The 23,753-nt window shown below is 39.9% G+C and overlaps 1 protein-coding gene across 1 annotated transcript; it reads right to left on the bottom strand.

Annotated features, from left to right (window-relative positions):
- On the bottom strand, window positions 1-23,642 carry LOC140357951 (Na(+)/H(+) exchange regulatory cofactor NHE-RF1-like). The gene is made up of 6 exons (XM_072442542.1): window positions 22,738-23,642; window positions 6,882-7,052; window positions 4,598-4,751; window positions 2,610-2,653; window positions 985-1,104; window positions 1-908 (listed from the first exon to the last, which is right to left on the bottom strand). Exons 1-6 carry the CDS (start codon window positions 23,614-23,616, stop codon window positions 771-773), a joined length of 1,506 nt encoding a protein of 501 aa, XP_072298643.1. The 5' UTR covers window positions 23,617-23,642; the 3' UTR covers window positions 1-770.
- Between the last annotated feature and the right edge of the window lie 111 nt (window positions 23,643-23,753).

Genomic DNA, 23,753 nt, shown 5'->3' with positions numbered 1-23,753 from the left:
CAATAGTGACTTATTTATTAAAATGTAAAGTGTGTAGAGCTTACACAAGCAAAAAAAGATTTCCTCACATTTAAGATCAGTTTGCCTTCATTGATTCTGAAATTTTAGAAAACGTTCGATCTATAAAAGCAAAAACATTTCATATAGACTAATTTATAGATAAAATATTTTTCAAAGACAAAAATGCGTGTATAAATGATCATTCACTGGGGACATTTTGTCATGGCAATGTTACAGTGCACTCGGAAGGTAATATAGCAAGACAAAGTTGAATCTAACTTAAGACTATAGAGCGTCAGTCAACATTTTTAAAAATATATATATATATAATACAAATACATTATGTTTAGAGGTATGTACATTCCAGTTTTCAAAGCTGTAGCAGACCAACAAATACAAAGATCATTATTAAATGTAATGCGATCTGCTTAAATAGTTATTTGTATTTAATATAGAGAAAATATTGGAAAGGTTTTTGAAGTCTTGATTGTCAGATTGATTTGATGAGGTTGATGTAAAAACCTTAAGGTCTCATCCATTATTTTTTTCTGCTCTGGCCAGCAGGGATTGTCAGGGCCTAAAAACCCACTTACATTTCACACTGTTCACGTGAATTAATCGCTTTGAGTTAGTAACATATCATACATTACACATCGGAGATATAATAAGATTTAAAGTGATACGACCATATTTTACAAAATCCATCTCCTTCTTTTTCATTCCAATAAGTAAAACCAGTCCGTTTCTCTGCGTCTAATCAGCACGGTCCCCTATAGGTTACTAAAGAGTTCATTCTTCTTGGTCCAGTCCATGGGTGGGGCTCTCTTGTTGGAGCGCTTCTGGCGAGCGAGCTCCTTGACCTGCTGCAGACTCAGGTTTAGTGCTGGGATGGCGTCGGTGACCAGACCCTGGGCAACACAAACACAGCGGTCAGTGATTTTGACCAAGTAACACGTTTGAAGATCGTCCGGTCGTTTGCTTTACCTCAGGCAGGGTGTTTACTGGGGGGGTCGTGAGGGAGGTATTGGATGAAGCGTTCGATGGGGAAGGACTCACTGACAGTTTGGAATTCTGTTCTGGCTCTTTTATGTCTCTGCCATTCACCTGTAAACACACAAATGGTAAGTATACAACGGTTGAGTGTTCCGTGTGGAAAAGGTAAGTATATAAACGTTTGAGTATCTCATGTAAAAGGTAAGTACAACATAACTTAGGTAAGTAGCTAAATCCTTTCATGTCTAAGATTTAAGCAGGTAACGGGTAAGTACACCCAATGCACAGGAGCCTCTTCAATTTATTTTCTTGTATAAAGATTTAACTTCCAATATATTTTATTGTGAAAGGAGTTTTTTTTAGATTAGTACAAAAGGTAGTTTACCATAGGTCATTTGTTGTTTTACACTTGCAATACCATTCAGCACCACATGAGGACAGTGTTGCATCTCTAATTGACCACAATCTGCTCTCCATAAAGTCACAGAATCAGAAATGTGTACTGTATTTAACATTTTGTAATAATTGCTTTTTGAATTATGCCTTTTTTAGTTTAGTTTTTAGAATACAAAGAAACAGTTAATCACAGCAGACACATCACACAAAAACAAGGGAGAATCTAATCTAATCTAATTTCGACCTCTGTTTTTTTTAATGTCAGCTAACAGATCAGATCTTTCTTTTTCAATAATGCTGGCCTGTACCATTGGCCTAGCCCTGAACCTGCTGTTATGCAACAATACAAGGAAGTGCGTCCTAACATTGCAAATACAGTCCCTCGGTAACGGGAAGCTGGGGTCACTTTGCATGTTTGGCCGTACGCCTGAGGAAACCATTCAGCCACTGCAGTCCTGAACTAAACACTGGTTTCTTTTTGTGGTCAGAGCTGGACTTATCTCTCCTTATCAACACTGTCACCTGAGTTCGGGTTTGTAACCTGAGTGTGTACTTTAAGAAGTTCAAAGACAGAAATCCAGTAAATCTGAACACTTATATTTTCATTATTGCCTTATCTGACTTGCATGGTTATTTGAAGAAGAAACCTGGGGAAAACCTACACAGACACACGGGGGGAAAACAAGCCACTTTTGTGCCTTTAAACAAAGAAAGACACAAAAAAGTGGAGCAATCACAAACGTTTGTGTTGTGTTGTTTTTTATTCATATTCATATGAGAACACAATACACAATATTGTGCCTGAAAGCTGAGGCGTGTAAGATTGACAGCTGCTCAAATAAGTGTAATTACATCTTTCTCTGCTATTAAACCATTAGTTTAAACCACAGGTTTATACTGTATCAATTTTTTACATTTACTTTTTAATTGAAAGTACTGCAGTTTAAGTACAGCATAAATTCATTTACATGTCATATCTTCCCTAAAATGTACACTATCTCCAAGGGCTAGACTCTAAACAGTATGTGCATTTATGAATTATTGATTTTGTGAATTTTGTGAATTGTGAATGTTGATTTATTTTTGATTATTTGTCATTACACATGGTATTCTTAAAAAATATCCAAACACACATGCACGTACGTACGTACGTACGCACGCACGCACATATAAATACATACAATAATTAACCAGATCATTTTTCAAGTGATGTGTCTAACCTTGTCCTCGATCCCCCCGTTGACTAAAGGCTCAGGCAGTGGACCTGTGGACGAAACAAACCAACAAACAATATTACTTTACAATTCAAATCAAAGCTATCAAACATCTCCTGCAGATCCGATATGAATAATAGTCCTACTGTCCATTTAATGACACCTACAGTCAGGTCCCATTGTGGTCTGTGCTAGTGCTGCTGCTCTACCTTCCAGCTCACCTTTCACTACACCAAGCTTCTTACATAGAGACAAGCGATGGACACTTTGTGAATTATTCACCAGCACTATATCTTTAAGAAGATGTTCAGCGTTCCACCTCATGCTCTTTTCCTCTCCAATCGTTCCTCAAGTATCAAATAGCTACATGGCCCTTCTTGTCCAAACAACCCATGAGAAAGTTAGATTAAGTATGTTGCTTCTCTTACCCTCCATCCTCCTGATTGTGTTCTGAGCTAATGAAACCTAGGGAGCTGGTAGCAGCTGTTTTTCTATGGCCACTCCAAGTCCCCAGTAAAGCTCTGATGGAGGGCTGAGAGACCTCTTGAAGCTAGCGCCTTGGAAACCAGGACAAAACTATCTGGCCAGTGCACTGACAACATGCTCAAGTTAAGAGTCCGAGCAGGCAGGTGCAAATGAAGAATAAACACTTTTGAGTCTTGTCCAACTAGGTGCTGTACCAAAACCTAATAGTCACACTTGGACTTTCAATTTGTAGGGTTGATGTGTCACTTTTAAACAATATATTATAACTGTAGATTATGGTGTAAAAGTATTAAGTATATTTACAGTATTAGACAATTTCCATCTCTCAGAAATGTAACTATATTTGACTCATCCAGGCTGTGTGATGGCTCCCTCTAGAGGAGTTTATATGTTGCACCCAGTGGTACAAAGTAAAATACTTACAATTTTGAAGTATCTGTACTTTACTCACATTTACTTCACTACATTTAAGAGCACCTATCTGTATTTTCTATTTTTTGCATGTTTATGATGATACTGTCCCTTAAGTTTTTGAGTTCTGGTCCTAATCACACAAAAGAAAAAGTTATTTGTTTTTGTGGCAAAAAAAAAAAATCAGCAATTTTTTCCTCTAAATTATTACATTTGGAAACTTAATAGTTCTCAAAAATCTGAGTGAAATACTTTTTCAAATGTAATTTTTAATGCTTTTTAGTTCATTTTTTTATGAGTACTTCAGTTCATTTACTTGATGAGTACTTCAGTTTACTTACTTTCCGTGGTACTTTTACTATCATTTTTTTATCTCTACTTTTAATAACATTCTTCCGCCACTGACTCCACCAAATAAAACAAATATAAACTCAGTATTTACTTTGTAACTGTATAAAATATCTGTTAAACACTGAAAACCTTGACCATACCAATAAACACTTACAGATAACACCATATAACATAAAACACATAAAACACATGAGTCACAAAAGGCTAATCTTTGAGTACAGCTCCACTCTGATCCGTCTGATCTGCTCTATTTATGTCCAATAGATTAACTTTCCCTGCAGGGCACCAGCCGGGGCACCAGCGCAGGGGGCAGGAAGTCTGCACTCGCTGGCAATTGTCTCTGTGCTGTCTGTGTTTCTTGGCGTGGACGTGAAACAACACGGAAAGAGAAAAGCACACAGAAAGAACGCCATGGTCCGAAACTTGTTAAAAGCCTTGTAAAACTTTATTAGCTAATGGCTGTTATTCACTTCTTTTTTTTTTAACTGCTGAGGGAGCTAAAAATAACTTGTTTCATTGTGATCGTGAAATATTTGCCCAATGTTTTCGCAATTGTTTAGACGAGTTGCCAAAGTATCTGTCTTCTGCTTCTGGAGTGGAGCAGACTCTGGATCATAAATCTGCATAGGATTCTTGACAAATGTTGCTATTGTGCTACATTTTCTTCAATCAGTGTTCACTTCCAGAACAAAATAAATCACAATCGTGTGTCTCGGATGGTTAGATGTTGACATGAGCGCTCTTACCTGTGAGGTGCTCTTCTCTGGGGGTTAACCTACACCTCTTAAAGAAGGCATCTGTTTCTGGGTCCACCACCAGCAGTCTGGTCTCAGTGCCTCCAGCTTTTATGACTGACACCACTTGTGAGTGGGTCTTCCCCTCCACAGACACTCCGTTTACCTGACAGACGACAGACATTCAACTTGGATAGTATACCGCAGTGACTTTCATCTTGTTGTGCTCAATGCCAGTTCATACAATAACAGGCTTTCAATGCACCCTTTTGGCCCAACTCTAGACATTTCAAATATTTAGTGAATATTATGATTCATTTGTGATATTTATTTGTCAGATTTGTACCTGGAAGTGCCTGTTTTGGATCCCTGGGGTTTTGTGTATTAGCATTTTGTCCGTCATAAATCCATAACAGGAAATCTGCTGTCTACACACAGGCGCATGCCGGATGTTTCAGATTTACTGCTAAAATCATGCATGCTGTGGTGGATAGTCAGGGAAGAAACTAAGAGTAGCCCACTTTATTGAGAATATACTTAGGTTAGGCCACTTCTAACTTTCTTATTCAAATACATTTTGTTTTTGGGAGTGTTTTAATTACAATCCTTGACATAATGCTACTACTGTAGTTGTAGAAATCATTATAATTGTAGCAACAGTAGTAAGTTGTCAGTGCCATTTACACAACTTTGGAAATAACTTATATTCCTCTAAACAACTCCTTTCCAAATCTTTAAGGATGTTTACTACTTCTTACACATTTGTCTGTCTTGCAATAGTGTCACCTTGTTTTGATCTAGATTAACCTATTGCATCTACTGGTATATACCACTTCCTGGTATGGTGTTTTGTACATGTCAGGTGGCTTTGTCCCAGACCGGCTGAATGTTCTGGAAGAAAAAGCACCATGGGAAAGCATGTGAGAAATGTCTCCAAGGGTGTGTGTGTTTAGGTCATAGGGTGGACCGGCACATCTAAGCCAGTCCCACAGAGCAGGCTGGACAATAACTGCTGGGGCCAGTAACAGAGGCAACAATGGCTGTGTAAAGGGCCGCTCCTCTGTGGGTGGTGGAGCTGTCTGGGGGCCTAGTCAGGGGACTGGAAAAACCCCAATCTTGATCCACTTGATCCTTAATGCTGAAGTTCTATAATCCATAATCCTATCCTCTTTGCCTTTGACTTGATGTTGCCTGTACACAAGATATTATTATACATTTTTAATCTATGAAAATGCTTGAGAAATAAATAGTTAATTAGGTAATTATTAGATTATGTGATAATTGTTCAGCTTTTATAATGTGTGTTACATAATTTTGGAGCTCAAAATGTTTTTATTTGAGCAATTCCATATGGTAAGGTCGTCCAACAGACTTACATTCTTTTACAAATAGTTCTGATGATCGTTTCATTTAAAATTCTTTTAATGTACAACATCTATTTATTAGTGTCATGTTGATAATAACAAAAGAACATGTTTTCCATCCACAATATTAATATTATTGCTAAATGACAAAGTAAAGGTCGAAGTACGGGTATTTTAAAAAGTCACAATAAAGCCTAATACTAGTGTGTAATCACCTGTTCTCACGTTACTTATCAGCTCCACAAACACTGACTTCCTGCCTTTTTCACAAAAATGTCCATGCTACATTATCTACCCATATACCGCTTAAAACAATTACAAGATATGAAACAATGCCCTCCAATCCCAATGTTCTAAATTAAGTAATTAGGCTTTTAAGTGTGGCCGTATATACAATGCTTTATACATGCATAATATTCATTAACATCTAGTGAAATATCCACAGATGCACTGAAGAATATCTCAGATTATTTTATTTTATTATTTATTCTATAAGATATTTATAAGCAAATACAAATAGGTGAAGATGTCAGTTCAGTCTCACATTGTCACTTACATATAATATAAGATTTATATTCCCATATAGCATGAAAAAGTGGAATTTCAAGACAACATGATTCAATCACTGTTAACGTTGTGTACATTAGATATATTGTGGCCTCTACAAAGAAAAACTACTGACAGAGACAGAAAGATTAATTGCTATTGTATCAAAATTACATTTTGAATGGCTAATATTAGCAAAACATACAGGCTGCAGTTGTCTTCTTTAATATCCTGCCCCGACTACGGTAACTGTGCCTTGCTTTTTTTTGGACCAAATTTGTTTTCAGACTGTGCATATTATGAGCTTTGCGCATTAAGGGCAGATTTTTTTTCATCCAAGCGTCACTTCCTTTTGCAGTTCCACCCCCCTGCCCCCTTTGAAGTACCTGTACTATCCTGTCTTGAGGCTGCAGTCCTGCCCTTTCAGCCGGCGAGTCTTCATCCACTGCCCGGATGAACTGTCCCGGTCTGGCCCGCTCGCTGTGGAGGTTAAACCCATAACCATTTGGTCCTCTTTGGATGACACACATGCGCGGCCGCAATCCTGTGCTCTCCTCCTACAACAAAGAAAACACAAGATTGTTCACTATGCAACATCGTGTCAATACAGTTTAGAGTCCTAAAATACCTTAACCATTGGATCAGGAAGAACTAGTGGAACAAAGATGATGGATAACTCCTGCGACTCATTAACCATGAATATAACACCTAGGTTGAACATGCAGGTTGTTGCTGCATGCTGGATTATCAAGGCCCTTTAACAATGGATGGACTTAACTAAGACAAACTTGGACTCCATGTGAGCTTCAGGAAGGAAAAGGGGTCTTGGAGGAGCGAGGAAGCGTGTGATTGGAGAGCTAAAGGGAGGAGACTGAGACGGTATGGGAAGTGGAAGCCAAGCAGTTCCGGTGTTGGACCCAAGAAAGACAATAGAACCGGGGCGTCGACCTCTGGCCGGGCTCCGCATGGTTCTGTCCCGTCTAACAACTTACTTTGGGATGGCAGGAAGAGTCAAAGCCATATTGTCATCCAGGAAAAAAACTCCCTTCCTCTGTATAAATGAGGCAGTGGGCTTTATTTAGCAAAAGGAGGTGTAACATCTTCCAGGACTTGACTGCGAACAGGTCAAATGCCACTATGATTATTAAGTTAAGGTTGAAACATTGTAGGATGAGTTTCAAATATAAACAACACAGACATTTAATCATTGCACCTTAACACAAGGAAATATTATTTCCTGAAAAGCCTGAATTCTGCTCTCTCCAAACCACATGTTTTAATGGCAGAGGATTATCTGTGAATCTCTCGACTCATGATTTAAGTTAATTCACTACGTAACATTTTATCAATGCAGATTTGATTCCTAAAAAAATATTGAATCAGGAAGAACTGGTGGATGCGATGCGGTCAGCTCCCGGGACTCGTTCATCAAAACCGCCTAAATTGAACACTGATGTGGTCACAAGAGAGCAAACAAGTTCATGTCAAGTCCAGATGTCATCAAATGAATGTGGAGGAGCACAGTAGCAGGTCAGAGTGGTCTTCATCTCTACATCTGACCTGATTTTCAACAGTCCAGATTCCACCCTCAGTTGGCTGGTAAAACAATGAATCTAGCTATAAATAAGTGAAAAGTGAATGACTCATATACTGGAGGAAGCACTGTCAGGATGTTTGAAAAGTCACCCATTTTTAAACCTCATAAATACAGATGGAATACAAACATGGCTGAAATGTATTAAAAGTCAAAGTCAACAATGTCTACATTCTTCATTTTGATTGTGATACATGAAATAAGCTAACTCTTGGTATTGAATGGGAATCATGTCAATCTTTATGGAACGTGACATTTCCAGATGAGTTTAGGATCCAAACTGGTCCTGTGCTGCAGATTAGTCAGTGTCAGTGGCATCTCTTTTGAGAGTGCTCAGTCTTTGTGTCTGCAGGAGCGTGTTGCCTGCTGAGCATTCATCAGGACAATCAGATCTGCTCCTGTGAAGAGCCCTTCATGGAACTCCATCACACTTTAACTGATTATGCTACACCAGTATAGAGACAGCTCCGGAGGAGGACTCGGTCTATATGTCTAAATGATTCTGAGCAAAGAATTTCAAGCTGTTGTTATTTCAAAATTGTTTTTCTTGACCATGTTTTTTTACATACATAATCTTATATATTTTTACCTAGACTGTAACAAACATGTGAGTCTGGGAAGAACAAATAACTCTAAAAACATTGATAAAGGCAGGGAACTACAAAGACCATGATCTTTTACTTTATTTTAGCACATGGATCATTCTGTAATAATGTGCAAAAGGACAACTTTGGGTGTTATTTTTTAACATTGGAAAGCCCCTGGTTGGCGTCATGTGCAGAAACTAAAAACTCACTGTAACTATGGCAATCTGGCACTAGCTCACAAAAACGAGAAAAGAACAGGCTGCAATTTATGGTTTGTTTGCAGCTTAATTATATTCTTGAGAAGAGAAGAGTGGGCCATCGCTTCGAGTGGCACACAAGTTACGCATACTGTTCATGTCAGAAAATCATAACCTATAAAACCAGTATAGTGCGTTCTGGATGTTGGCGTCTATGTGCTGAGCATGGGACAAACAGTCAGGAGCTTGTTTCGATGGGCAGCGGCGGCACAAGAATCTCCATGTGTCTCCAGAGCGTGTGGAATCTGCTGAACGTTCACAAATCACAACCAAAACGCCACACGAGGCAGTTTACTCCCACTGTTAGTTGATACGAGGGTGTTTTTGCACTGGCACAGGAACACAGCCCCAAACAGAATTGTGACCTGCAGTTTTGACCTGAAATGTTATATGGTGTTCAGATGTTCTGTCTATAGCGGCGCAATGTGTGGCAAAATCATTACAGTATCAGTGAATAAGAATAAGAATAAGATAATCCTTTATTGTCCATACATGGGGAAATTTCGGTGTTACAACGCAGTAGATACAAGGGGAAAGGAAGAACTCTTATAAACGAAACAAAAAAACTCTCATATCTTAATAGGGAATGGAGGAAAAATAATAATAAAATAAAATAAAAAAATAAAATAATAATAAAATAAAGTAGAGTAAAAATAGCTAGTATAAGACTAAATAATACTAATATTAATGGTAAGTAAACACTCTTATTTACATCAGTTATATGCACATGAATATGGCCTTAATTGCTTGTGAGTATGATGCAATATCTGAAAGGGAATGGATTTTTTCATCTCATGGGCAACTCTATAAAGGATATAATTGTAGACAGTGACTTCTCTTTGTCGCTTTTTTTTTTTTTGAACAGGAACTTTTGACACACCTTCCCTTACTGCACTTCCCTTGGAACTGACATGACAAATGCGAAATATTTCAATGTGACACCAGCTTCATTAGTTTGTTGTATTCTGAAAGGAAGCGTGGGTAGATTAAGATATAATAGATGAATTGCGGTTGAGATCTTTTGTTCACAATACTTCCTCTAAGTTTTTGACACATGACTGCATGGCATGATTCCATTATTCACACCTCTCATTCATTTAATACTGGCAATGTATCATGCACATACTGTAATTCTAACTTTTACCCAACCCAAACGTACACGACAGATGAAACCCTCCAGCTAAAGTCCAGCCAAGTGTAAATTAAGATTCAATGGTGTGTGTGTGTGTGTGTGTGTGTGCGTGCGTGCGTGCGTGCGTGTGTGTGGCTGTGTGTGTTTAGTTTATCTCACATGAAATGCCTCTGGTGTTCTTCATGATGTAATTGAAGGGACAAGATAGAGCGGCTCACACAACAACAATGAGAGAGATAACACACTGTTATCTTAAATAGCTGAAGTAGAATTGTCAGGATTAAGCTATTAAGCTATTCCGCTATATTACAGTGCCACTCTAAACACATAAACAAATATTTAAGTTTAACAGTTTAAATGTAGATTGTAGAATTAAGAAAGTGGAGAAAAACACAAACTGAAACTGAAAGGGGCTGATTTGTAGCGTGTTATAGTGTTTAACCATTTCAAAGCAAAAATGAGCACATACTGGAGCAACATTGGCCTTTTTGTGCAGCATTCACACATCCTCCTGATGCAAGAACAGCAGGACTACGCACTACTCGGCTGTGGAAATACTTTTCATTTTTGATTTCAGTGCGATATACAGACACTTAAAATGGTCTGTTATTCCAGTTCTTATTTTTACATCATGTTAAGTCATCATTCTACAGCACATAGAAGCCAGACCCAGATGATGTGCATTGGCCCAGTGTTCTGCAGGAGCCTGGCGTATGTCCCTTGAGACAGCTCCAGGTGTGACAGTGAAGCACAGATTGATACATGGAAAAAAAAAAACCTTCCCACAAGTCTCTGTCCGTGTGACGCAGCCAGCTCCAATCTGCATGTCTCTGCGGCTGATGCAAGGTGACAGTGAATTGCTTTGGCTCTCAGCATTTCTGAAGGAGCAGTCGCTGATGTGAGACTGAGCGAGATGTGCCACTTCATTTGTATTCTCTACTATTATGTCCAGGGATGAGAACAGGACGTCTGGGGCTATAGGCGTGTCATTCTTCTCGTTATATTGTGTGAGATAAAATAGTTATTATTACGTTGAATTAATCTCTTTCTTTCAGGAACGGCAAAAGAAAATATTCTATTGCTAATGCCTTTATTTTGTACTCAAAGAAATGTATTATTATAACAAAATTTAACACAATATTGTAGCCCTGACATATTTCTTATGTACTATACTATGTTGTTTATTTTTATTTACTTACTTACATGAAAAGTAACCAATTCAAAATACTCACAAAACTGAAATTGAGATTTTTAAACCAATACTTGTACCTAAAATGTAGTAAAACATCAAAGTCTCATCGCAGGCTCCTCTCCACAATCACACAGAACAGCAACTTGATTCAGTTTTACACCATAAAATCAAAAACTGCTAAACTCTTAAATTGCATCATTGCTTTCCATCATATGTGTTAAATCATGCCAAAAAATATCAAAAAATAATGGAGTAGTGGGAGTGTGGGAATCGAATCTCTGACCTTCTGGTTGGTGGACGAGTGCTCTACCAAAGATTACACTGCAAGCCTTTTTAAAGATTCTTATTAGGCATTATGCTCGATATTCAGATTGTTGTAAATCTCCAAAACAGCAATTGCGATATTATCAATGTTTTAAAATATGTTTCCCACCTCTTCTTGTAACTAAGTACTTCATTAGCCATCTAACTGTACTTTTACACATTTTCAGTACTTTTTCCGCCCTCGCACAACTCTGTATAGTCTATAATCTATACAAGAAAGAACTTTTGTTGTTATCTCTTTGCTCTTTGTTACAATATTGTAGTTTGTGAGCTACAGTGTCCAGGTAATTTCCCAAATATGTTTGTGTATCACCTTTGTAATCAGTATAAAGAAGCCTTCATGTCTCCTGTTGTATTGAAACATGCCCAGATGTACTCTACAACATTACGACCGCACCTTCTCTTCGCACCTGTCAGACTCAGCCGGCCTGTGCACGAGACACACAAAGCAGCCTCTCTTTCAAAACATGGATGTACCTGCGCTCTACCGCAGTTACTCCAGGACAGGATGAGCTGCAGATTAACAAATTCAGGGTCAGACTTGATAAATGTTTAATTTGAATGGCACCTTTTTTAAAGGTGCCTTTTTTCGGGCTGGTTTTTCTAGTTACTAAGTGTAGGCGGTGGGACGGGGTGTTGTGTTTCAGGCCACGGCGCTGAACCAGCTGCGAGGCAGGCATAAAACAAAGCGTCCCTCTGTGTCCTCCGCTGATCCATTCGAGGATGGGACAAAGTGGCCACAGAATAGACACCCAAAAGAACCTTACAATGGAGTTTTCAAGCAGGGCCCTAAAACACAATTATCGCTCAACACAGCACAGATTGAGATAAGACGATTAGAAGCAAGGTCGCCTCAAGAACAGCATGTTTTGTTTTCAATGCCATTAAACTGGTTCACTTTGTAACAATGTCACTTTTCTGGTGGAAGGTCCTGCTTTAACTCCACAGACATTGCTTTGCCTGGAAAGCTTCACAATGTGGCTTTAAACTGGCATTTATTAAAATACAGGTGTTTCTATTGCTTGAAAAACATGCATTATTATGGTGACCAGGGTAGCCTCGCCACAGATCTGACCCGTAACTGCTTTTTTCCATAGAGATGGATATGTTTTGCAATGACATCTCCATAAAGACAAGCAGGTGATGGATCCTCCACCAGAAAATGCTATTAAATTCAATGACGTATTATTTATTTGATGACAAATTAATTCAAGAAGATTTATGTTTTATGTCTAACCCAGGCTATTTATTTTACCTGTAAAATGCAACCTCAAGACAAACATTTCAAAGAACCAAAGCTCCTGTGTAAAGGAGGGAGACTGTGGTGACCACCTCCTCATCATGAAAGCCAGAGAATTACTATTGATATGGAAATGGCAGGTGGTCCTACATAGGGCACTTACGATTTGACTGTAATTGTGTAAATGTAAGAAGAGAACATTCCATTATCATTTGACTAGAGCATTTACAACATGGGAGAATTTGAATTATGCTCTAATCTCCAGTTATCTCCAGCACCATCCTTTTCCTGACCCAGACCAGAACGCCGTCCCCGCTCAGCATTCGAGTGAACCCAACCATTACCAACTTCAGTGATTGTCACAAAAACAGCTCTGGCAAAGTGCAGTGTTTTACAGGAAGACAACAGTTTATCTGTAGCTACAGGGATTTGGTCACATCGCAGCAGCATGAGGGGGTTGTGCTGTTTTGACTGTGGCTGGGATCAAAACACAGATGGCTGTGTGAAAATGTATATACTGTGGCCATGTTTCACGAGTTACTTTAACCTGAACTTTAAAGAAGACATTATGCTTTTTCTGTGTATTTATAAGCATATTAAACTATAACATAGATCATGATTATACATTTTGGTCATATTTATCTCAAACAGTCGACAATAACACATTTTCAGTGATTAGCTGACCACAGATGGATTCAATTATAAGGATGGAAAAATACTGTTTTGTAGCCTCAAAATTGTATTTGAGCTTCAAAAAAAGTATAATTTATGAATAAGTAGATAACGTTTAAAACTACTTGAACAGAAAAAACCTAAAAATCAGGAATTTGCCTTCATCAGAAATGTCCTTTAAAAATAAATAAAAAATAAGTAAAATAAGTTTGTAAGTGCCAAAACCACTTTGACTTTTCATATTTTGTGATGTTCTGAGGTTAATCCCAGTTTATCCATTTAAATCACGCTATATTCTGCTCAACTTTTGCTTTTAGAATGTATTTAGAATGTTTTGGTTTCCAAACTTGTAAAAGGTCTATAGCAGGGCTATTAAACATTATTTTCTCTAGGACCAGAATTTTAGGAGGTCCAAGGCCTCTGGGCCACTACTGTAACAACATCACACAAAATATGCCCAACACTGAGTTAATACAATTAAATAACTATTGATATGTTAGATTTTTGTGAGAAATAACAAAATAATACAAAATGCTTTACCAGGACTAACCCAGACTCAATATCTATATCTATCTATATCTATCTAGATATACATAGGTAAAATAAAAATTTTCTGAGCAGTCAAGCCTCAGATGCAGGACAATACAGGATTACTTAAACTTGCAGGAATCAAAACCCAACTTGATTAAGCTGATTATAAGGGAAAACCGTGATACAATTAAAAGCTCATTAAAGTTCCACCAGCCTATATATAGTCTTTGTTTCTTCTTGGCCATTCTGGATATGTAGCTAAAATTATTCTCATCCGTACAACACCTTCAACTCTTAACTTGTTACCAAATCCACCAACATCACCAGTGATGGAGGCAACACTGTAGATAAGGCCATGAAAACCTCAATGTTTGTTTGATGGTCAATTAAATGATGTAAAGGAGTGGGATTTGGGCCGAGTCTTATTCAGGACCTCTTTGGAGTCACTTCCTGCTCCGGCTCGGCCTGACGTGCACAGGCCTGACGTGCACAGGGCGTGGCGCTCCGGTTCATTGTCCTGCTCTCATAGATCTCCAATAGAATGCAATGGCAACAGGAATGTGACAGTGTACAGCCTTCAGTCTGTCCATGGGACCCACTCACCAGCCGCTCCGCCAAACTCTCCCACCCACGCACCCGAGCAGGGCTCAGGTTGCACCCCTGACCTGCACCGTGCCGGCCTTGGCCCCATGGGAGCGGACAGTGGCCCTCTTGTTCGCCTCTGACGTCATTAAGTATCAATGCTGCCCTGAGATCAATGGAGTGGCTTTTGGTCCTCTTTTAATCAACAGGAAGATTTACCATTAGGGCTGCAACAATGAGTCAGTGAACTATACCAAATAATCAGTCATATTTTGATTATTGTAATCATTATTTGGACAGTACAGACTCTAAATCAGAAAATACCTTTTATGACAGAGACAGCATTATTCAATCAAAATTTAGCAGCATTATTCAATCAAAATGTTCAATCAAATTATTCGTAAGAAAACGCTTTTTTTTTGTAAATATTCACCATCTAGAAGCCTTCAGTCACATTATTTCAACATTTATTTGATTGATAATGTTCTTAAAAGTCTCAATGTGTAGTTAATCAATAAAATAACTGCTGACAACTAAAATAATGATTAGTGGGAGCTCTATTCAACATTACTGTCACTTGACAATAGGGCTGTGCAATTAATCAAATTTGAATGAATCCTTGATAATGGTCAAGGATCCGTTTGGGTCTGTATCTTCCTGCGTTGCACCAATGAAATTTTCCCATGTGGGACAATAAAGGATTATCTTATCTTTAATGGAGCGGTCCACCACTTTTTTTAAATGGTAGTTATTAAAAGTCAGTCTTGTTTATTTTTGTTATTTATATAGAAAGCCATATTTATTCATTTTTAATAAGACAAAAAATACATTTTTTGTTTACAAAAATAAAATTGATCAATAGGACAAAACTGATTAATGTTTTTTGTCTTATTGCAAAAGTGCTCAAAAAGTGTTACCAGTAATTGACAGTTTAAAATCAACGAGGGACACTTTCCCAAAAATAATATATACTGTAGTTGACATTAATTAGAATTCTGAATATGTATTAACTTTTGTTTTACCAGGTAAAAAACCCATTGAGATTGAAACCTCTTTTTCAAGGTCGACCCGGGGCGTGTGAAAATAAAGCAGCACACAAGTTATAAAAAACATTAACACTTTTAAGAAAAATGAAAACAGAAATACATTTAAAAGCTCGGACATTTTTTGTAGGATTCTCTCTCTTTATTTTTTTCTAATTGAGTAAAAACCCCTCAGCCAGAACAGTTCAAACCAACTAACCTATAATAGGAATTTATATTCTATATTACAATGAAATGGAATCGAACCGTATCCAAAATACTTTAGTTTTATGTTGTATGTGTGGTAAAATAGTGAAGAGTATGTACAAAAGAGACTCGGTGTGAATAATTGTGATTCTATCGTAACAGTATCTCTGACTGTACTTTCTTCACGTCACATCTCTCCATACTGTAGCCTTTATCCCGAGCGTTCTCCATCTGAGCCGTTTCCACCTTAATGACAGCGTGACATTTACACACGGCCATTTGGTATTAAGAGACTGGAGAGGCCTGAGCTGGGAGCGGCCCGGCTTCAGCTCTGCTCCTGGACTTACAGTATGTCGCATGTTACCCTTTGCCTCTAATATCCCCTCATTTCCTGCTGCTGCTCCACTGTCTGCGCTCTCCAAAGGGCAAAGCTCCCTCAGAATGAAGTCTTCCTACCTCGAAGGGATTTGGGCAGGACTCTTTTAAGCTGACTGCAAAACTAGGACAGTAATATTATTTAAGTTACATTCCACATCCACCAACCAATACTTTATACACAGCAATTTCAGGCTGAAGTGACTTGACAGCAATGCAGTTTATATTACACACTTTAGGGCAGCAGTTGACTCAAGGAATCTCCATAAACTACACACACAAGACAACAAGCTCACACAAAACCAACAATTTATACAAAGAAGTAATAGTGTCATATTTGGATGTAAAAAGCAGAAAGATCACTCACAAATCTCTTCTTTCTGCTGTTGTCGACTAATCAACGAAATGACTAAGGTCTAAATATTTGTCTAACTTGTTGATGAAGTTGTCATAATGTCATAAAAGTTGTGTTTCCGACATGCACAGCTATACTCATTAAACTGTGAACAAACTTGAGCTGCTAAAGCCATCATCTCCTCCTGCGGCTGCACTGTATCAGGCCGGTAATAATCAGAATGTTACGTAAGAAAATGAACCACTTTTCTATAGCATACTGCTTTACTTCACATCAAAGGCAAATATCAATATAATGGACAGATTTCTATTATTTGACGCTCATATTGTGCAACAGCTATTACTCCACCCTTTTCAAATCAACTCTTTCAGTCTCTCGCGTTTGAAAAGCCAAAAAGGGAAATACACTGCTCCTCCAAATGAACAATACCCCCTCCGCCCCGTCTTGTTATGTGGGCTATTTCCCTTCAAACACACAAAGTACACCAATCCACAAAGGGCAGGGGAAAGCCAGGGGAGCCTCCCTAACTTTCTCACACTCATTCTATAACAGCACCCACACAGCAAACCCATGTAACAAGTGGACTGCAGGTTGGAGAGGAGCGTGGTGCTATGACCACTACATTAAGAGGCATTAAGTGCATTAGACAAATAGAGTGGGCAAAAGAGCTTTAAAGCATCAGGTCCTGCCAAGTGCAGTGTTTAAACACAGCTCAGAGCCTGCCTACAACACAAGTGTATACTAAGACAATAAGCCTTGCCAGTCATGTGACAGGCCTGACTGCCCTGTGTGACTTAAGTTGGAAGTGGAACCAACCAAAAGCAACTTTTGCTACATCCTGTAAGTAATGGAACCGTACACGTTTGACTCAAGAGGACATTTCAGCACAAATAGTATCATAAGAGTAATACTACTTTGTGTGTTCTTATTATACTTCTCAAATACAGTGTGGGAACAATGCTCAAAAAATATTATCACAGGAGTGCGAACACTATACCGACGCCACATTAAAAACTCCTATTTTACCAACATATTTATATATATTTTTTTTTTTTAAGTTTTAAGTAATTGTATCCTTATCATTAGCGCTCCTATTTTGAGATCCTTGGTCTGTTCCGGATCGGAAAGCACAAAGAGACAAAGAGGTTGAGGAATCCGCGGTCCCAAACAATGAGAGGAAACAGGCGCTAGCATCCTGGGGTCTGTGTCCTGGAGACTGCAGGACAGGAGCGGGGGTCCCGGAGCCTTCCACGTCACCATTCTAAAATGAATAAGTAGCGTAGAAATGGCTGCTGCCACAATGTCCCACGGTGGGGAAATGCCAACGTTACAACGCAAAGGTTAAGAGAAGAAACACACACAAAAAATTGCTGCTGTCAGGCCTAGAATGGGTCTGAAGTACCTTATTTAATGTTTAAAATCTAACACGGCTAAACTCTTCTTATTCTTCTTAATTGCCGGGTCGATCACTTTGCTGTCATCATCTTTTATCCACCTGTTGTTCTCATTAGTATTTCTGAACATTTTTTGGCTGCAAACAATTTGAATGAATGAAAAATCTGAAGTTACAGCCTGAATACTTTGACATGCGGGTCCTTAGAGAAAATGTGTTAACAGTTAGATTTGCAAGATGTCGAAGAACCTGTAATTAGGAAACCACACTTTCCATGTAAAGAGGAACGATGGCCCTAATTTGAATGCCGAGAGTAAAAGCAGTGATTAGGCTTCATAAGTGCCCGTCTTTTGCCTTTAATCACATCGGAGAGTTCTTTTGTATGTGTCTGCTCTCTCTAGGTAATGCCCAAACATCCCCAGTCTCACACATGTGCGCCGCTGAAAAACATTTACCCACGCATCTCATCTCGCTGCACTCCATTTCATCTGACACCAGCACTCTTCCTCTCTGTAATTACCGCTTGAAGACAGGCTTATGTAAGCAGCGAGAGGGGACAAGAAGACGACCTCCCGAAAATCTCACAGGCGCTCACCACGTCGCCTCAGAACGGGCTTTAATCAGCTGCTTTTACATAAACAAGTGCTCAAATGCTGCTCAACCACAATAATACTCATAGAAAAGATGCTAATGTAATCGCATTTCAGTACAAACTTAAATATCTAGATGCTAGTGATATTACTGTTAAGTTTAGCAGTATAGCAGAGTTCCATTTCTAATATTATGTTATAGGATTCATAATTAAAATTACCTGCTCCTAACTACTGTGAGAATTACTATGAAGTATTTTTGATACTTCTTGATAATACAGTGGCACAAATTGCAGTTGGTAGGAGAACATAATTGTACTCTGAGTTTCAAATACCACAGTTTCCTGTCACCTGGTGTTTTTGGGTCTTTCGATTCCAGACGTACAGTACAAGTAAACTTACATCAACAATCAGATCTTAATTTTTGGGTTATCTGCTTTTTCTACCCATTATCTGATTGTTCTGTCCTGGTGACTGTAGCCACAAGGGCTGTTTGTCAATGATACGCTTGAGGATTTGATTCAAGATGTCTGCAGCCAATACTCAAAATCCTGTATTGTTCCTATTCATGAAATCAATATCAAAAGATATTTAATTTTTGTTCTTGAAATGTCAAAATAAAATGGTTTATCAAAAACCATGTTCGATCAATATGAGGAAAAAACATATTGATCGAGCCAAGTAGACACTGTAGAAGAGAAGAGAGAAGTACTGCGGCTACAGAAGCGGCTACAGAAGCGGCTACAGTGACTGTGGCCAAGTGAATGAAATCTTTAAAATAAAATGATATTGCCGTCAAGGTTGATATAATATAATAATAATTGAGTACAATTGTTACTTTCCTTCAGTGGAGCATGCAATGGTTGTTCATCAGTTGTATGTGAGTAAACTATTGCACAGGTCAAACCTGATAATGGTTGAAAGAGTGTGCAGCTCCTTTACAGCCTCCACAATGGAGGAGTAACATTTTTACTGGAAGGTAAACACAAGACGACCTTTGGACCGGCCTCTGTGTTTGTGTTCTCCTCCACCATGACGCCAGCAGCCCCACTCTTCTTTTCTTTAATCTTGGCCAATTATTCTTCTTCGCACCTCCCCTGCACTTGTCTCACTTTCGCCTACCTCACACATACAGGGAGCGTACATCAGCCTGTAACCATGGCAACCCCAGTGTTGAGTGTTGCTCAGTTTTCTGAAGGGGGCGTCGCTCTTCGAACCTTCTTTATGGGGCTTTACAGGCAAGGGTCAGACGTCACCAACGTAGGCGCAAGTCAAGAAAATGCACTTAAGAATAGATCGCATATGTCGGTGTAATCCCTCATTCGTCCAGGCGTGTTCCATAGTAGAAAAAGCTTCAGTTGTAGTCATCTGGACTCAGTTTGAAAAAATAGACGTTTCGACTCTCATCCAAGAGTCATTGTCAATAAAAGAATTTAGATCGAGAACTCTGATATTAATACTGTTCTGTGGTAAGACCCGCCCATTGGGAGGAGCCTTCCTGAAGTAGAAAGAGTTGTTTGTTTCAACAGAAACTTCCCCCTTGTATCTACCGAGCTAGCCTATTCAGAATCTTAATGGGCTATTATAATCCTCTTTGTCTTTGTGAGACCCTGGCTCAACCACCCTGAGTACCTGATTAGCATCTAAATGTCCTGGTCCTCTACCTTTCCAGGGGTTCAGTAACCCATTATAAATAACAGGAAGATTAAACCTTAGCCCTCCATTTCTGTTTAAAGAAGGTCTTTCTTTTTTAACAAAAATAGCTTCCTTGACTCCTCTTTCAAACCATCTTTTCTCCCTGCTTAAAACCTTCACCTCACCGTCTTCAAACGAGTGATTAGAGGCTTCAAGATGGAGATGCACGGCACTCTGAGGTCCTGAACTAGTATTTCTTCTGTGCTGATAAAGCCTCTTGTGTAGAGGCTGTTTTGTCTCACCTATGTAACGTTCTTTACAGCTTTCTTCACTGCATTGGATCGAATAAACTGCATTGCTCTGTTTTTGAGTCGGCAACTTGTCCTTAGGGTGAACCAGTTTTTGTCTTAAAGTGTTTCCTGGTTTAAAATAAACAGGGACTTCGTGTTGTCTAAAAAATCTCTGACAGTTACAACGCAGACTGTCGGAAAAACTGCAGAGATTTTTTAGAAATGGAGGGCTAAGGTTTAATCTTCCTGTTATTTATAATGGGTTACTGAACCCCTGGAAAGGTAGAGGACATTCAGATGCTAATCAGGTACTCAGGGTGGTTGTGCCAGGGTCTCACAAAGACAAAGAGGATTCTAATAGCCCATTAAGATTCTGAATAGGCTAGCTCGGTAGATACAAGGGGGGAGTTTCTGTTGAAACAAACAACTCTTTCTACTTCAGGAAGGCTCCTCCCAATGGGCGGGTCTTACCACAGAACAGTATTAATATCGGAGTTCTCGATCTAAATTCTTTTATTGACAATGACTCTTGGATGAGAGTCGAAACGTCTATTTTTTCAAACTGAGTCCAGATGACTACAACTGAAGCTTTTTCTACAATAGATCGCATATTAATGATCCACAAAACCAAACCAAGTGATCACAAGATCCACTGACAGTTACAACGTAGACTTCCACCAACAGTTTTTCATGCGATGCAAAACATATTACATTACTAATCGGGGCAATTAGCGAATCAAAACGCTTATAAGTTTCAGATCCATGCTCTGCCAACAGTGGAGCGACAACAGCCTGAAGGATAAAGTCCAGTGAAGGATGCGGCCAGGACACGACGGCTGATCCTGGACCAATCCTCTTCTCCTCTTCAGCTGGCTTTTAATCAACAAATAGTCAGAGTAGAGAGCCAGAAAATCGGGCCACAAGGGGCCACAGCGGAACGAATCCATGCCCATAACAACAAGCATCGCACAAACTCATTCTGGGTGATTTGTTTTAAAGACGACGCAGAGCTATTTCCTGTCGTGGTTTGTAAGATATGTGTTGTTTTCTGTCTATGCAAACCGCGAGTCACGCATTATGTACACGGCAGAACAGCACAATATGAGGACCATTTCAGTGATCACTTTGTTGAATATGGCAACAAATCACTGTATTTGTGAGCGGGTCGATCCCAGCTCTAGCCTGTGCATATATTATGTCTTTTGGGACAACAATTCACCCTATTTCCTAAGTAAATGATCTTTGAGTGTACAAAAAGGTGAGTATTTTATTATTATTATTATGTGATATCATTCATACAGATCTCTGCACAGACGATTGAGGTGATATTGAAATATATTTAGTTCATAATCATATTCAACAAATGTCCCGAAGCTGAACTGGCGTGTTTGTCCTCTCACCCACACCAAATGTCCCCACGGACGACCCTGTGCCCACAGCCGCTCTGCACTGGAACACGCGGGCCAAGTTAGCACAATACATCATGGCGGCCACAAAAAATGAAAGTTGAGCGTTATATAATATGACGGCGCACCACGCAAGTCATGTAATATATTTGTATAACCTTTGTGGTATTTATTTGTCAGTTAATGTGTTACTGATGTGAGTCACTGTGAGCACTTCTTTGGTCAAACATACATTAATAACAAACTAATTCACTTCATTATGGCATTGTTATATTTTGCATATAACCAATAACAGCCATGAAAAGTCAATGTGCTTCAGTCAACATAGGTAGCCAATGTCGACTGTAGAATAAATAAATGTTACGCACTACACTTAAAGCCATAGTACGTGACATTTATTATGATTTATTTACATTTTGGATGCTTTTATAGCACTAACATGTATAAAACCTGTGATTGAACTTGCATCTCCACAAACGTGACTCCTGTATTGTCTGGAGTAGCTTGTTGTTGCCATAGAAATGTTGTTGCTTTAGCTATAAGATTCCACAGTATAAACCTTGTACTGTATATCTCCATGGATACGATCTGTTTGCATGCAAAGGCTTTGACTTCCTACTTCCATGGACTCGTGCAGATGATTGTCCACCTCCAGGACGTTCCATACTGTGCTTAGTTTACGATGCTGTAATAGTTTGTTCAATATTCTGGCACTATTTGGTTTCTTTAGAGTTGATTTGATCCAAGGCACCTTTAGAAAACTGTATCAAATAACTGCTTTCAAAAGAAAAAGAAGAAGACACAGAAGACACCCTGTTGTACCATAAACACATCATTCTTATGCAGATTTCCACGCACCTTTTCGGAGTTGAGGCTGAGCTTCTTCTCCACGTGGCTGTGGAAGCCTCCGTTGCTCCCGTGAACCTGCTCCGGGACCGGCGTGGACTGTCTCGGGGTCTCGTCTTGTTGCGCCTCCTCCTCCTCCCGCATCTCCTCCTCGTGTGTCTCCCCATTTGTCACCTCGATTGTCTCCTCGTGTGTCTCCTCGTATCTCTCCTCGCGTGTCTCCTCGATTGTCTCCTCGTGTGTCTCCTCGCGTGTCTCCTCCTGTCTCTCCTCCTGTGTCTCCTCGTGTCTCTCCTCCTGTGTCTCCTCGCGTGTCTCCTCCTGTCTCTCCTCCTGTGTCTCCTCGTGTCTCTCCTCCTGTGTCTCCTCGTGTCTCTCCTCCTGTGTCTCCTCCTCGCGTCTCTCCGCCGCCACCTCCACGTCCCTGCTCACGACAACTTCATCCTCTTTTACGTCTCCGTTCTCTGTCCCATTCGCGTCCCGCGCGTCCATCGCTTCTCCCTCATCCACCTGCTGCTCTTCCTCCTCCTCCTCCTCCTCCTCCTCCACCGGGACCCCCTCGGTCACATACTCCCTCTGACACTTCAGGTTGTGTCTCTTCAGCAGCTGCTCCGTGTCCGGGTCCACCACCACCAGCTCCAGGAGTCCCGCCGTGGCGCGTATCCGGGACACGACCTGCTGGTGGCTCTCGGTCTCCACGTCCTCGCCGTTCACGAAGACGAGGCGGTCCCCGGCGCGCAGCCCGGAGCTCTCCGCGGGACTGTCGGGCTCCACCAGGCGGATGAACTGTCCCGTCTTGCCCTTCTCCCCGTGCAGGTGGAACCCGTAGCCGTTCTCGCTCTTCTCCAGGGTGCAGAGCCGCGGGCGCATGGAGTGGCTTTTGCTCGGCATGGTCGCTGGGAGGACAGGCGGGAGGACAGGCGGGAGGACAGGCGGGAGGACAGGCGGGAGGACAGGCGGGAGGACAGGACCTGTTGCGCGCGCGCTCCACTTAAAAGATGCTGCCGCTGGAGGAGGCGCGTGTGCGG

This window comes from Eucyclogobius newberryi, unplaced genomic scaffold (assembly GCF_026437365.1).
Source record: "Eucyclogobius newberryi isolate DKJ021-1_F unplaced genomic scaffold, fEucNew1.0.hap1 SCAF_13, whole genome shotgun sequence".
In the NCBI taxonomy this organism is placed as follows: Eukaryota; Metazoa; Chordata; class Actinopteri; order Gobiiformes; family Gobiidae; genus Eucyclogobius; species Eucyclogobius newberryi.
Note: the sequence above shows the minus strand (reverse complement) of the source record. Positions and strands in the feature narration are given on the sequence as shown.